At 34.3% G+C, this 14972-nt stretch overlaps 1 protein-coding gene and 1 long non-coding RNA gene across 3 annotated transcripts; both read left to right on the forward strand.

Annotated features, from left to right (window-relative positions):
• The first annotated feature begins 109 nt into the window (after positions 1-109).
• On the forward strand, positions 110-4859 carry LOC117211697. 2 transcript variants are annotated; one of them, XR_004488303.1, is made up of 6 exons: positions 110-680; positions 828-1058; positions 1200-2350; positions 2972-3341; positions 3448-3539; positions 3622-4859. It is a non-coding gene; the product is annotated as an uncharacterized LOC117211697 (long non-coding RNA). The 2 variants fall into 2 exon arrangements; XR_004488302.1 differs by having other exon boundaries at positions 3448-4859.
• A 223-nt stretch (positions 4860-5082) lies between these two features.
• Positions 5083-14864, forward strand: LOC117211758 (tyrosine-protein phosphatase non-receptor type 1-like). The gene is made up of 14 exons (XM_033455976.1): positions 5083-5151; positions 5248-5470; positions 5697-6008; positions 6079-6186; positions 6304-6458; positions 6575-6705; positions 7864-7877; positions 9997-10158; positions 10228-10487; positions 10582-10807; positions 10878-11030; positions 11238-11403; positions 11468-11681; positions 11758-14864. The coding sequence occupies exons 1-14, from the start codon at positions 5132-5134 to the stop codon at positions 11960-11962; spliced, it is 2349 nt and encodes a 782-aa protein (XP_033311867.1). The 5' UTR covers positions 5083-5131; the 3' UTR covers positions 11963-14864.
• Positions 14865-14972: the final 108 nt, after the last annotated feature.

Below are 14972 nucleotides of genomic sequence, written 5' to 3' on the forward strand. Positions count from 1 at the left end.
CTCATTATAAGTAAGCATAATTTATAAATAAGTATAATTTATAAATAATAATATTATTAATAAGTAAATATTGCTTATTAAAAATATGTAGCTGAATCTAGTGCTTAGTATAGTGTTTTCTTAGCCTGCGGATCTGGTCCGACGTATTAAGTAATTTAGTAATTAGGGGGTTTCGATGTTTGTTAACTCTTTTGATATATCTGTTATATAATAGATAATGACACACCTTTTTTATTTATAATACTTTATATCTCTCTTCCCTCTACTTATACATATAAGAGAGCCGCATGTCTTGATTTTGAAACCAGAGAAACGATTTTACTTTTTTTTTTTAACTATCTGAGCACCACTGTCCCCTCACTTTCACGTCCTCCACCATGTTTCAGAAGGAGGCTCGATGAAGGAAGTTGTCATAGCGAGAAAAAGGGTGAAAGAAGAAGGGGAATCGGTCATGCCCAACAGTTGACGTTTACCTTGAACAATTTCTTGCAGCCTTATTGCAACTCTTTTTTCGTTGTTGTTTTCTTTCCTGTTGAATGGTGATCATGATATATACTCCGCTTTAAAGGATCACCTTAGGGCAGTTGGTGCAAAAAATGTAAGACGTTGCATAGTCACGTAAAACTCTAGATAAAACGGTACAATAAAATCCAAGGTCGACAACATGATTAAACGCACAGGTAATAAATTCAATGGACAAGTTCCTTTTAGTGGAATTTTTTCAATAAAGTTACATAGAGAAGCCTTGCATCAATATGTAAATATCAATCAACATGTATACCAATCTGATTAAACTTAATTAATTATTATGTAATGTTTCTGATTAGCTACGCATTTGCTGTGGAAGAACATAAACTTTTAATGGAGTTCATTCATATCGGAAGCATCTGTGTCGCGTAAAAAGCAAAGGAAACCACCAAGTTCAGAATCGGATAACTTTCAGTAATCAGATTGTGTGTCACACGAAACTATTGCGAATTCGGCTGATCTTTACCTTGATTCAGCTGACTTGATTTACCATCAGCTGACACGATTACATATCTCTAATCACTTGCAATGTAAGTAAATATTAGGATATTCCTAAATATTAGGATAAATACATAATCTTTTTTATATTGACAATCTTTAATTTTTCAAATAACGTTGAAGGAACAATATATACTACCAAGTACAAGTGGAACGTTTCACTTTTGTTCTAGCCGTCCGCTGGCAATCGCAGCCACCCACACGACGCCGTTCATTCATCCACGATCATTTCCTCTGCTTTAATGAGACGTACCACCTACGACCGGTTCCATATAAATTACGATTCTTTCTCGTTCGAACGTATTGGTATTTCCTCTGTCTCTCTGTTTTATTCTCATCCATGTCGTTAGCGGTCGTCCACGGTTGGAAGGGGAAAGGCCGCCAGGTTCGCGAATACCTGCGGATGAAACCGGTCTCTCGAAATCGTCTAAGTCGAGAGCCACAAAAGAACCACGCCGGCCGCGAGAGAAATTCCATTTCCAGCGGAGATAACGCGTTCCCCTCGCTCTTAGCGGTGATACGTTAATCGCTTAACGATTTATCGACGCCCCATCGCTTAATATAAATGAGCCAAGAAGGAATTGGAACAGGATTGGAAAAGGATTGGAACAAGAGAAAATAGAAAATTCTTTGAACTACTGGAAAAATGAAAGGGTGTAAAATTTAAAAATTGACAGAGAGAGTATTAATCTCTTAAGGAATGATTCATCTAAGTATTTGAGTATACATTAAATGTTGATAAACATTAATACAAAGTTGTCTCATAATAGTTGAAGAGATCAAAAAACTTTATGTTTCTTTAAAGAATAAAAAAAATACCCAATATTGCAAAAATAAAGTTAAAAGATATCTAGCTTCTACAAAAGAAGATAAAAGATATACAAAATTTGTAAGAAACGTGATTGAAAAAAACGTGTCAAGAGAGAAATAAAGATAAAAGAAAAGGTTACAAACTCATTCTGTTTCGTGGAAAATGCAAGGCACCACACATGACATGAAAAGCTTCTGAAGCTAAATTGTTTGAAGGATCTCATCGATGACGTCAAACACAAATATAATTCCATTTTATCGATGATTACCATTGCTTCAACGCAAGCGATACTTTTCATAGAAAGAAGATGCGAAGAATTTAACTCTGAAGGTCGAGCATTTTTCTTCCTTGAAAACTACGCATTTCTTGTCTCACGACTCGTATGATTTTAATAGCTATTCATTATTACCTTCGAAGCGTCCTGTTCATTTGAGTCTTTTTATTCTTAATCAGAAGTTTCGTGTTTGATCTCCGATAAACGTCGCTAGCCTCATGAATCACTAGTGAACACAGGTAAGTATCCAGGCTTGATTACCAATCTAGTTTAACGCCGACGGGGAATAGCGGTTCTTAATTAGCACCGTCTCAAGATATCAAATTAAGCCTTACTAACTAGATATTCTCCGAAATAATTTTCTAACTTTCCTGGAAATATCAGAATACTGTCATTTATAAATGTAAAAATTCTATCTTGTAGTAAATATTAAATAAGCAATGGATATACCAAACACCACAAAATATCACAATATACATTCATAATATACAGGGTGGTTGATAACTGATGGTACAAGCGGAAAGTGGGTGATTCTACGCGAAAAAAAAGTCGAAAATATAGAATAAAAAATTTTTTTTTTTATTTTTCCATCGAGACAACGATCTACAGTGAGATCCGTTATAACGTACCGCACGCGTACCGAGCGAAAATTCAAAGTCGATTTTCTCGAAAACAAAGCCTCGAACGAAAAATTTTTATTCTATATTTTCGACTTCTTTTTTCGCGTAGAATCACCCCCGTTCCGCTTGTACCACCAGTTACCAACCACCCTGTATAATAAATTCATAATATACGACCATAATTGAGTTTCTATTCATTCTATTAATATATCTATTAATTCCATTTCAGTTTCCATTCAGTGCTCTGTTCTATCCAATTACACTTATAAATCGAAAAATGGCAGAAGTGCACGTGCATAAAATGCACGTTCCAATTTTTAATTCACGCGAATCAATGCGTAGACACGGCACGGTCTAGACGTGACATCAACATCACAATAAGGCGCGATGAGTTGGCGTTCAGGAATCCGGGAGAGATAAAACAGGACTCTCTAGGAGAACGAGGGAGAAACGAAAGCATCCCCCCAGCCCTTCGTGTTTTATCTACTAGTATCTTGGAATGTCGATGGTCCATATGCAGCCAGTTAGAAACGTACAACAAAAAAGAGGAGAAAACATATCAGAACATGAAAAAAGAAGAACAATGCGACTAGTATTTTAAAAACGTCAAGTAAGAACAATTTTTACAAAACATAATACAGTCAGAACAGAATAGCGCGATAAAATTATAATTAATATTATAATTGTAAATACGTAATTGCAATTGCAAATTATAGGTTGAACGAAGGATAATGCGTCAATTAAATGCAAATAGGAAAGATGTTATTTGTGTCTGGCAGAGTAAATCAATTATTAAACCACAACAAAAGTATAAAAAATGAATTATTAAATGAAGACATCAAAAAAAGGAACCTGTTATTAACATAATAATATTTTTGTTTACTAAAAAGAAGAAAGGAAATTAGAAGGCAGAGAAGAATGGAATTGGATCGAAATGCAGACGAATCAAACCGCACCCATAGAACGAACAATAAGCAACGAGGTGGAGAAGGGACACATTCCTTTCGTACGCGTGGAAACGCATCGTGAATGCTCATCGGATGAACTCCGATTCGTTTTGCCTGTAGAAAATACTGGCACGATGCGTTCGTTCAAGTATAGGCACTAATTTGTGCCGCTAATGAACTCAGCGAGAAAAGCGATCGTTTCTTTTCACGATTTCTCCTGACAATCATGTGCGTCTGTGGTGGAAAACTGTGTACAATATGTACATCAGTTGTAATTGTTGCTGTTACAATTTTACATTTTTACATTTTACAATGTTACATTTTTTGACTTACCATTTTTATAAAACGAAATTACCTAAGAGTACAGTAGAACTTCATTTATTTGCAAAGATAAGATGTGTAAATTGGGATAGATCATATACATAATAAGAGTTCATTGATTCTCCCAACCACTTGTGATTTTTCGTTGATATAGTGGAAGAATCAGTGAATTCTTATGAACTGCTTGTCCCCCAATATGTTCATATAAACGAAGTTTTACTATATCATCAAATACTTATTTGATTATTCAACATTTGGCTGTTAATGTCCAAGTGTATAGGAAGCATTGTTGCACTGAAGCATTATTTAGAGAATTGCATTTACGTACAGCTACGAGAAGCCAACGCAATGTGCAATCGGGTCAAGTTGTAATACATTTCAATCACATTTCGTATATCACAGGAAACTAAATAAAATTAACATATTGAGGTTAATATTCATGTTACGTAAGTGTAGCATGATTAATTGTAGAAATTGAGTACAGAGGCTAGATCCACTACAGTAGAGATAAGTACAATGGAACAACGATGAACTTTGTTATAATTAAATTCAGCTTCTGATGGATAGAGTTCGCGTTAATTGTCGATAGTAATGTATTACATTAACCTAGAACATTTAGAACCATACTCTGTTAAACAAAAGAAAATTACTTTAATTATTTAAAATATGTAAAATTAATAAAAATATTATTTGAAATATTTAAAAAAGTAAGCCTTGGTACAATAATGTTTCCACAAACAACTGTCTACCTCTACCGGCAACTAGATAAATAACTCATGCACGAACTCCGCAGATATTTTCCATTTTAAAATACGCAAATACGCTTTCTATATGAATCGTATAGTATCTCACAAAATTGTTCATCAAATAAATTTTTACTAAATTGTTACTAAAAAATTCATCATTTATAAATATTAATTGTTAGAATTTGTAAAGCGAATTAAAAAAAAGAGACATCTTGATATGAAATAATTTAATGTTTTAAGTAATAAATATACTACAAAATTCCTCCCGCATTAAAGAACATGAGAATATAGACATGATTTTCTAAATAGTTATAAATTTCCGCCAGATATCTTTAGCATGTTATAGGTGGCGTTATTGTGTTAATGAACTAAGTGGCGCGAGAAACATGTGTGGTCGAGTGGCTTGGTGAGTAATCTCATCACGTAATTTCAGTAATTAATTCATGACACGCAAACATAGCAATCTGCTAACGACAAAAGAAATTTACATATACTTTTACAGTTCCTTGAATCCGGATACTTTGTGTCGTGCTTGCGATTACAAGAATGCAGCCGGTAAACGATGCACGACATTATGGGCCAAAAGTGACATTGAATATGTTCCATCTCCTAATATTGGGCCTAAAGACGTTCTTCCATGTATCGTTGCTGGTTCACACTATGGTAAAGAGGAAGAAAGAGTCCTCTGTGCTATGATGTGGAGTATGATCCCACCTTGGCATGAGGTTAGTGTTTACAAACAAGGTTAGGTTGACAATGACATTTGACGGATGGGGATAGGTTAAGTGGTTAGTATTTGTCAACAAATACGTTGCCTCAAAGTGTGCCTATCAAATGTAAACACTTTGATTATATCTCCTTGAGATAATAATAAGTTATCACATTTTTTTCTTAATCAATTTTATTAGTGCATAAATGGAAAAAATATTACAAATCTTTTTCCTTTTTAAGGGAGATTACAAAAAGCACACATTGTCGACGCATAACGCACGTTTGGAAAATATTAAAAATTCCAAGTTGTATAGCGCACCATTACGCAATGGCCAAAGATGCATAGTACTTTGCGAAGGATATTATGAATGGAAAGCTGGGAAAACGAAAAAAGATCCTAAACAACCATATTACATTTATGCTAGTCAGGAGAAAGGAGTAAGAGTAGATGATCCTTCAACGTGGAAGGATGAATGGTCTGAACAGAACGGTTGGGAAGGATTTAAAGTCTTAAAGATGGCGGGAATTTTTAATATATTTTCAACTGGAGAAGTAAATGCAACATGTTGGACTTATGTACAATTTAAGTAGAAAGCTACAGGTATGGTAACTCACATTTCAGGGTAAGAAGATATATAGCTGTACAATAATTACTACTGAGGCAAATGGTGTTCTTTCTTGGTTGCATAATCGAGTACCTGTGTTTTTGAATGAAGAACAAGACTTAAGGGTAAGGAAATGAAAATGTTTATATAAATATTGACAAAAAATATTTTCCGCACATAGTTTGTGTCATCGTTTATTGGGATGAATTACTATCTCTGTATGTTTATGTTTCTAATAATAGGTCTGGCTGAATGAGGAGCTACCAATAGCCGACGCCATTGAAAAATTAAACAAATTAACATTATCAGATGGTGATTTAAGTTGGCATACAGTCTCATCTCGTGTAAACAATGTATTGTATAAAGGCGAAGATTGTAGAAAAGAGACAAAAGACGCGTACGTATATACATATATATAACAGTACAATTAACTATTCACTATTAGAATTATGAACTTTTAATCCTGTGAAGTGATATGTCAGACTATTGATTTACTAATTCCATTATGTACAGAGGAGAGAAAAAAAGCAACCCTACTAGTTTTATGGCTTCCTGGTTGAAGAAGGGGTCTGCAGATTCAGCTAAAAGAAAAACTACTGAAACTAAGAAAGATGACAACATACCACCAAAAATTACTAAGAAAAGCTAATTGTTTCATCCAAATCCACAAACGAAGTCTCAGGGACAACTTTGTTTCCGAGTTTTTTAAGGATATTTATTACAAATTCTTTTATATTTTTGTACTTCATATAGTAATATTAATATTTTAAATATCTTCGTAATAGTATCTTTTAATTAATTATATAGTCTATGTTTATTCAATATTAAATCATAAAATAAGAATAAAATAGAGATCTGTAAACTCCAGTATTATAAATAAAACAGTATCATATCTTGAACGCGTGTTCTTTATCTTTTGTGTTTTAATATATTTTTTTATACTGTCACAATTAAGTCGCTCGATAATTTGTAGGCTATAGCTAGGTAATTTGACATTTAGATGTTTTTCAAATAATCGGCAAAAGAATTGATTATTTGCGATTTTGAAAGTTATAGAATAACTTTTCATAAGAATGTTAACGCTATAAAATCGGCCGGGAGAAAAATTTATTTATTTATAATTTTCAAATTTATTAATCCATTTCTTATCCCCTACACAGTAATAAATTATTTATGAATAGACTGCGGACTTTTATATCGTTTAGAAAAATTCAAAGATACAAAAATGCGTAGAGTGTACATGTGTACATAAAATATCTAAAATATACTATTTTTTATAATATTTAATTGGTAAAACAAATTGCTATCTAGATCCTACTATTCTAATTGCCTCTAAGAAAATATGAATCTGCGTAAAAATCCGCGGCTTATTTGTGAAAGAAAAATGTATAAGTTTGGATCTAGTGGTATGGGTCATTCATGAATCCTTGGTTATTCAAGAAATAATAAAGAAAATCATAGAAATTTCTAAAATATCTAGAGTTTACTCTTCATGCTTCCATAATAAATTTAATAATCTTCTTTCTCGATACTATGCAATTTTCAAATGTAATCTATTACAAATCTTAAAGAAAATTCTAAGCACTTTCCTAAACATCCAAAAAGCTATTTGAAAAAGTGAATTCTATCTGGCGCGTATCAGTACGCATGCGCAATAGTTGTCAACATGGCGATGGCTATCTTGAATCCTATTCGACAGCAATAAAGAAAAAGATAGAAAAAGAGATGGAGGGGGCTAGAAACTGGCCGGTTTCCCTCAGATGTCAGCACGTTGGCTCGTATCTTGTATTTCGCGGTGGTAGCAGCGGCGGCGAAGGTGAACGGTGGTGGTCCGAGTTTGCAGAGTGGGTACAGTGTGTACGTTAGATAGCGAAGGTGTAAGTACGTCTGGCTGGTGAGCTGTGCTTACGCGTTTTCGTCTCCCGTGCGGCGGGGGCTACCCTTCGCAATAATCCGCGTCACGCATGGCACCGCTTCGTGCCTGAGACGCCTTTTTCTCGGAGACAGAGAGAGCAGGATCGTGCACGGCCGGGGCCCAGCCTCTTCGCGTGCCTCGTCTCATTTTGTCGTTTTCGAGCGCCGGAGAGACAGAGTCGCGAACGAGCCGACAGAATGACCAGCCAGGAGACGCTCGATCAAGGGATCAGTAACGTGGAAACCGAGTATCTCGAGATCAACTCGAAAGGAGCCTGGCCGATCCTCTATCAGGTAAGAAAGATCGCGCCCCCCGTTCCATCTCTTTTCTTCTTCTTCCGTTTTTGCGTCTTTCCTTCCGGTTACAGCGAGAAACGGCGGTTCCTGCCTGCAAATGTGTCACGCACAGAGAGTCTTCCTACCATCACATCCTAACATAATCTGGGCCTCCTTGCACAATTCGACTAATATTATTTATGAATTTACAAGTCCCAAGTCAAAAGGTAATAGTATCAATAAAATATCCTTGCAACATGGTAGTAAGTTTGGTTATAGGTAGACTGCGGATTTTTATACGAATTCATATTTCTGAGGATATAATTTAAAACGTAGAACCTCGATAGGCAATTAGCACTATATTTTGGATATTTGATATATTTGTTTTTTCATATTATGCGCAATTCTGCATTTTCAGATGTCCTATAAATGTATAAATATCTGCAGTCTTGTTACTAAACAAACTTCTAGTTGTGTGACTATTACGTTTGATTAAAAGTTATGAAATTGTCGAAGAGAAGTTCATAACCTACAACTTGCAACTTGTCAATTTATTGATATTAGTTGGTAAATTATTGTGCAAGAGACGCCTGGACTCTCCGCTGACACGACTGTTTCATCCAAGACATGTACGATCCAGAAACGCTGAAATTGTGAACATGATGAAATCTCGTTTCGATCTCGCTCGACGATGTTTGATTGCCAATGGAGGCTAATACCATGGTCGCTGGCACGTTCTCATCTGTCGCGAGATCTCGTAGCTCACGATACGCTCGTCATTTTTTTTTAGCGCTGCTGAATGAACAGGGAAACCTGTATACCAGCATCAGCGTGTGTATTGTCACACACGTCTGTTATCAAGTTTTCGTTTATTTATCATACGCGACCCGTTCTTGGCCGCATGGCCGCATTTGACTTCCTTCGTGATTTTTGCTAATCTGGCCCAACGCACTTGATTAATTTATGCTCGACAAATGAATTTGATTTGTCCGTACTTGCAACGATGCGATTCGATACGATATTAGAGAAGAGTCAGAGGTTCCACTGCGTTTATCCATTATCTGTTTTGTCCCGTAACTGGCATGCTTTTCCGCGGATATTTACAATGTGCGGATTGTTTCGCGATACTCAGGGACTATCAGTTTACTTTCTTGGAAAGCCGTTTTCACGAGAAAATTTTTAAATACTGCATAGACTCTGCATTGTGATTTTATTACCAAGGTCGAATTTCTTGGTTTTAAATATACGCGCCAGGTATATATTTAGTAATACAGTTTGTATTCATAAGTAGAAATGTAAGATTTGTTACCAGATATTAAATGAAACTTATACAAGTTCTAACAATCAAACTTCATAGATATGTTCTATAAGTATAATCGACTATGTTATGTAAACATAGGTCATTTAAAACTTTATTAAAGAATTATAATAAAACTAGGAGATATGAAGGAACAATAACAAACTTACAGTTACTGCCATAAGACAAACACACCTACAGTAAACATAATCATCATTAATTGTCAATTCTATCTCAAAATCTGAATTATTCCTACTGATATGAAATTGATAGCAGTAAAGAAGTGTTTTTAAACTTTTCTTTATATTTAAATGACTTATATTTGTATGACTTTTTTTGCTTGATAGCTGTTATATAGCTTAAAACAGATACATTAGATAAATGAAAATTGTTATTATTTTTATATCTTTTCTTTTCCCTATTATATAAGAAAATGTTACTTTTACAGCATATACGCAACGAATGCAGTAATTTTACATACACATGCAATGAATCAAAGAAACCACAAAACAGAAATTTGAACCGTTATAGAGATGTTTTGCCATATGACCATAGTAGGATTGTCCTTAAAAGGGGCCCATGTGATTATGTCAATGCTAACCTCATACGGGTAGATATCATATTCAGATACTTAACTCTAAGTAAGAAGAACATGATAAAAAGATCTTTTTTATTATAGGTAGATCGTGCCCATAGACAATACATTCTTACACAAGGACCACTGGAAAATACTGCTGGCCACTTTTGGCTAATGGTATGGGAGCAAAATTCTAAAGCTGTGTTAATGTTAAATAAGATAATTGAAAAGAATCATGTTAAGTGTTATCAGTATTGGCCTCTTGGTGATTCGATTAATACTATGATGTTTCCGGATGTTGGTATAAAAGTAAAATATATCAGTAAAACAGAATCATCGGATTACACAACTAGAATATTAAAGTATGGAGATAAAGAATTATATTACAGATACTTCTTTGAGAAGTGCATGTTTAATTTGAGAAGGTATTTGATTTATTGTTTATGTCTTTTGTAGGTTAACTGACTTGGAAACAAAAGAAAGTAGAGAAATATTACATTTTCATTATACCACCTGGCCAGACTTTGGAGTTCCACAAAGTCCAACAGCTTTTTTACGTTTTTTAACAGATGTCAGGCAATCAGGAGCATTAGATCAAAATGTTGGTCCTCCTGTGGTACATTGTTCTGCAGGAATTGGGAGATCAGGAACATTTTGTTTAGTTGATACATGTCTTGTTTTGGTAAGCATTATACATACTGAAGAGAATTTAGAAATTACAAATGGGAAACTACCTTTCTATTCTTTTGCAGATTGAAGAAAGTGGATTGAATTCTGTGAATGTTAGAGAAGTGTTAATAGAAATGAGAAGACACAGAATGGGTTTAATTCAAACACCAGATCAATTAAGATTTTCATATGCTGCCATCATCGAAGGAGCAAAACAACTGCCATCCAACAACGTGGTAACTAATACCAATTCACAGTGGTACAATATTATTAGTCTCTTCATCCTGAATTAACTTAATATATGTTTTTGTCGTTTGTTTCATGTACATACATGTTTGTCTTTGTGAAAAGTCTTGTCCTTAACGTGAATTAACTCTAATAACATTGTGCTACTGTGGAACATAACAGTCTTTGATTTTCACTAACTTATGTGGTCTTTACAGAACATTAATAATGAAGTGGTAACAAATCATTATGACGTGGTAAGTAACATCAATAATTCTTCAAACGAAGAGGAAGATGAACCACCTCCTTTGCCACCTCCAAGAGGTGAATCCTTAACACGTAGCATGATGGCAGATTTAACTTCAAATCCAATAACAAGAAATGGTAAGCATGTAATTGTAAAAGTTAATAATTTTCAAAATATAATTTTCTTTTTATCTAATATTAGATGAATTAAGTGCACCACCTGACAAACCATTGCCTAGAGAGCCATCAATTTCCACAGAAATATCTACCACCAGTCCACAGGCTGTTCCAAACTCTGCAGTAATCACAAATAATTTACACGAACAGAATTCGGATGGTGTTGTGGTGCCTAATGATAATACTAGTGACGGTGAAAACTCTTCAAAAACAATTAGTCCTCCGTCCAGTCCAGATACGTGAGTTATTTTAAGAATGAAATCATATTTACGTGTTTCAATATCTCGTTTTTTCTTACTTATTCCATGTAAACAGGAAAAACGAAGTACGTCATCGTAATAAGGAGAAGAAAGAACGTCTGGCAGCACAAGTACGGGAAATGAAGCGTCGTCAAAAAGAGACTGAAGAATGGCAGAAGCTCAAGAGGTCATTATTTAAACCTCTTACAATAGGCATAGGCGCTGCAATTGTTGGTGGGGGTATTATAGCAATCTGTGGCTATTTGTACATGCGTGGTTAGGACCAAATTGTTTCCCTGTCACACATGTACATGGACCATCGAATTGTCAGTGATAATAGGTGATCCGCACATTCAAGAATAGTTACTTTCACTACGAAATATTTAACAGCTCCATTGCACATGCCATTGATTGCCGTTTCGAGAGAGTAATTAATCAGGGAGAAGCATTTAGTGTTATGTAATTTAAAGTAAAAATACACGCAGTCGTCGTGAGGCGTTATATTAATGAGACTATCAGTTGAGTTGGCAAAATGAGACATACGTCAGTTATCTAAGAAACGTTCAAGAGAAGTAACTTATTCTAACGAAGTGCATTTTGTAAAGGACATTGCTGCACGATAGAGAAACAAGAAAAAAAATGAGAAAGAGATCAGGAAGTCAATGATAAATAGGAACGAAAGAGAAAAAGGGAGATCCTCGATTTGTATTTTTGTATTGTGATTCACTTAATGAGTATGTATCATACTAGAAGCTATACATTCTTTTGAAAATCTTCTTGTTAGGTTTCCATGAAAGTTGCACTTGACAAAGTCAGTAGACCCTTTCGCATTCGCGTTTCCAATTATAGTGAAATAAGAGGTAAATTGACTTAGATTTTTACTTTGTGATCTTTTTCTATCCAATTAGAAATAGAGACTATCTTCTTTATTTGTTTGATGATGCTAACAATTGAACGTATATTCTGTGAAGTAGTATGCAAGAAAAAGCACATGTAAAAATCTAATATAAGTAAAATAACAGTGTCCTCTTATTCTCATATTGTAATAATGGTAGGTTCTTACATATAATAGACATTACACACGAAGTGAGTGCACGACGTTTCGATAAGTAAGATCGATTATTTACTTTTAAAGTAGTAATCAATATAGAGGCAATTAAAAGTATTAATTTACCACATTTTTTATTTCTTACAACATTTAAATAAATTTAGATTTCTTTAATTTAATTCATTTCATTATCTCCGATATTTTAATTCTGATAATGAGTTGAAGGATGAAAGAGACGAGTTTCCTTCAGTTTTTCAACTGTTATTCTTCGAATAAATTTGATCTACTGTTAGCAATCATCCAGGGTACCAAAATCATTCGCTTAGAGTTTAATAAGTAACCTCGATCATCTTGCTAGAATTTAATGGATATATTCGTGATAGTCATAGAGAAATGTTAATGAACTTTACAGTTATAGTACACTATATAAATGTTTCTTTTTATAAATAACTTGCCCATATAAGTAGAATCCATTCTTCTATAAAATGTTCATGACGAAACGAAGTCGCATTAGAAATTAGCATAAGCGATGCCTGTGACGTACCATGGCCCATTCTCACATGGCAGATGAATGTTGTTTACTTAAAATCATCGATTTCGTTCGAAACTTGTTCCTGGGGCATGCGTTAAAGGGGAGGGGGAAGAAAAAAGAAACGAATCATCTTGACTTTCTCTCTTCCTGGAAGAAACGCGTCATCGAGATATTCCGTTTAATATGGCAACTGGTGCCTTCGATGTTGTGTGTACTTCGTAAATAATTCATGCAATTTCGTAAAATGCTCGTAATCGTTTGTAATATGAGTCATTTTATACTCGAAGTAGCCGAGGGGATTTTTTATGCGAGAATTACATGACCTGGTTAACAGAAAAATTATCATATTTCTCGTAATACTGGAATAATTAGCGGGAAGAATATTCTCAACGAGCAAAACTTGCTACTGTATTCATCACTCGTTATCCTGCGCATTGCGTTTTTCATTTCATGTGATGAAATTGTCGACATAATGGGTGCCAAACAATGAGAAGCCAACAAGAATTTTGTACGTCATGCATAATATATATAGAAATATCTAATATTCTTGTGAATCAGTTTTCGGTATCAGCCTTGATGCATACTTCAGTGTAAGTATTAGAACAATATCTGATTATATGGAATTGAATCAAGCACTCGACTAATTGGAGAAATTAGTGTTTCGTAGGAACTTCCTCGCATGCTTGAAGATGAAGTAAAGTTGCTGTAGATGATTCCACTAGTGTAACCAAGATGTACATGATATTGATCAGAAATTGATACTGTGTGCGCATCCGATTAGTATAATATCAAAGCTGATGTCGAAAATTAATTCAGTCAGAGGAACATGTTGGAATAATCAACAGTATCATAGTTGTGTTAGTAAATTTTATTTTATACACTTTTAACCCCTTATCAAAGGCGTTTTTCTATCATCTATCATCAGCAATCTCACTCCCGTCTAGCATTCGGATAGATATTGCAATATTTATACAAATTATAAAGAACCTTAGTTCCCACATAAAAGAGAGTAATTAGGGGTTAAAAAAACACATTATTTTAAAACACGAATTCTAACTGATTTGCTCAATAGTAAATCGTTTAAAGCACATTGAGCATCGTGGAAAGACTGAGTACATCTATAATTGCTTCTACATGAAGTTTAAAAAAGAAACGAATGGAAACGAAAAAGAATTACAAATACGTAACGCGGTTAAAAAAGATTTTTACTCTTAAGCCGAGCTTCTACACAAATCGTCACGATCATTCTTTAACCTGGAGTAAGCTTACTGGATCGTGTTCCAACATTAAACAAAAGAGGGAAAGAAGTTAGAACAGGAAGCAAAGTGTAGCTTAGATGCTTACGTTTTGACTTTTTTCCAAGAAGAAAACACGCGTGGCGTGAACAAATGTATTTTGTGTACTTTTGTATTACGTCGTTAATCCATAGGATGCTTGGAACACGATTTTCATGTCAAAGAATTATTTTTCTGATACGTGTTACATTCACTGCACAGTGGTTATAAAAAGCATTAGTACATAATTATTATAGCATTTATATATTAATTAATCAGATTCAAGCGTACTCCGTTTCGTGTCATTTAATAGTACTTTTATGTGATTAGGAAAAGTCGATACTGTAAAAATATAGGACCTGCTAAAAAAAGCGCTTTATTAAAAAGATATATATAGGTATATACAGATACTTTTTGTAACCACTGTATATGTGTTG

The sequence above is a fragment of the Bombus bifarius genome, unplaced genomic scaffold, assembly GCF_011952205.1.
Source record: "Bombus bifarius isolate JDL3187 unplaced genomic scaffold, Bbif_JDL3187 scf7180000008240, whole genome shotgun sequence".
Taxonomy (NCBI): domain Eukaryota; kingdom Metazoa; phylum Arthropoda; class Insecta; order Hymenoptera; family Apidae; genus Bombus; species Bombus bifarius.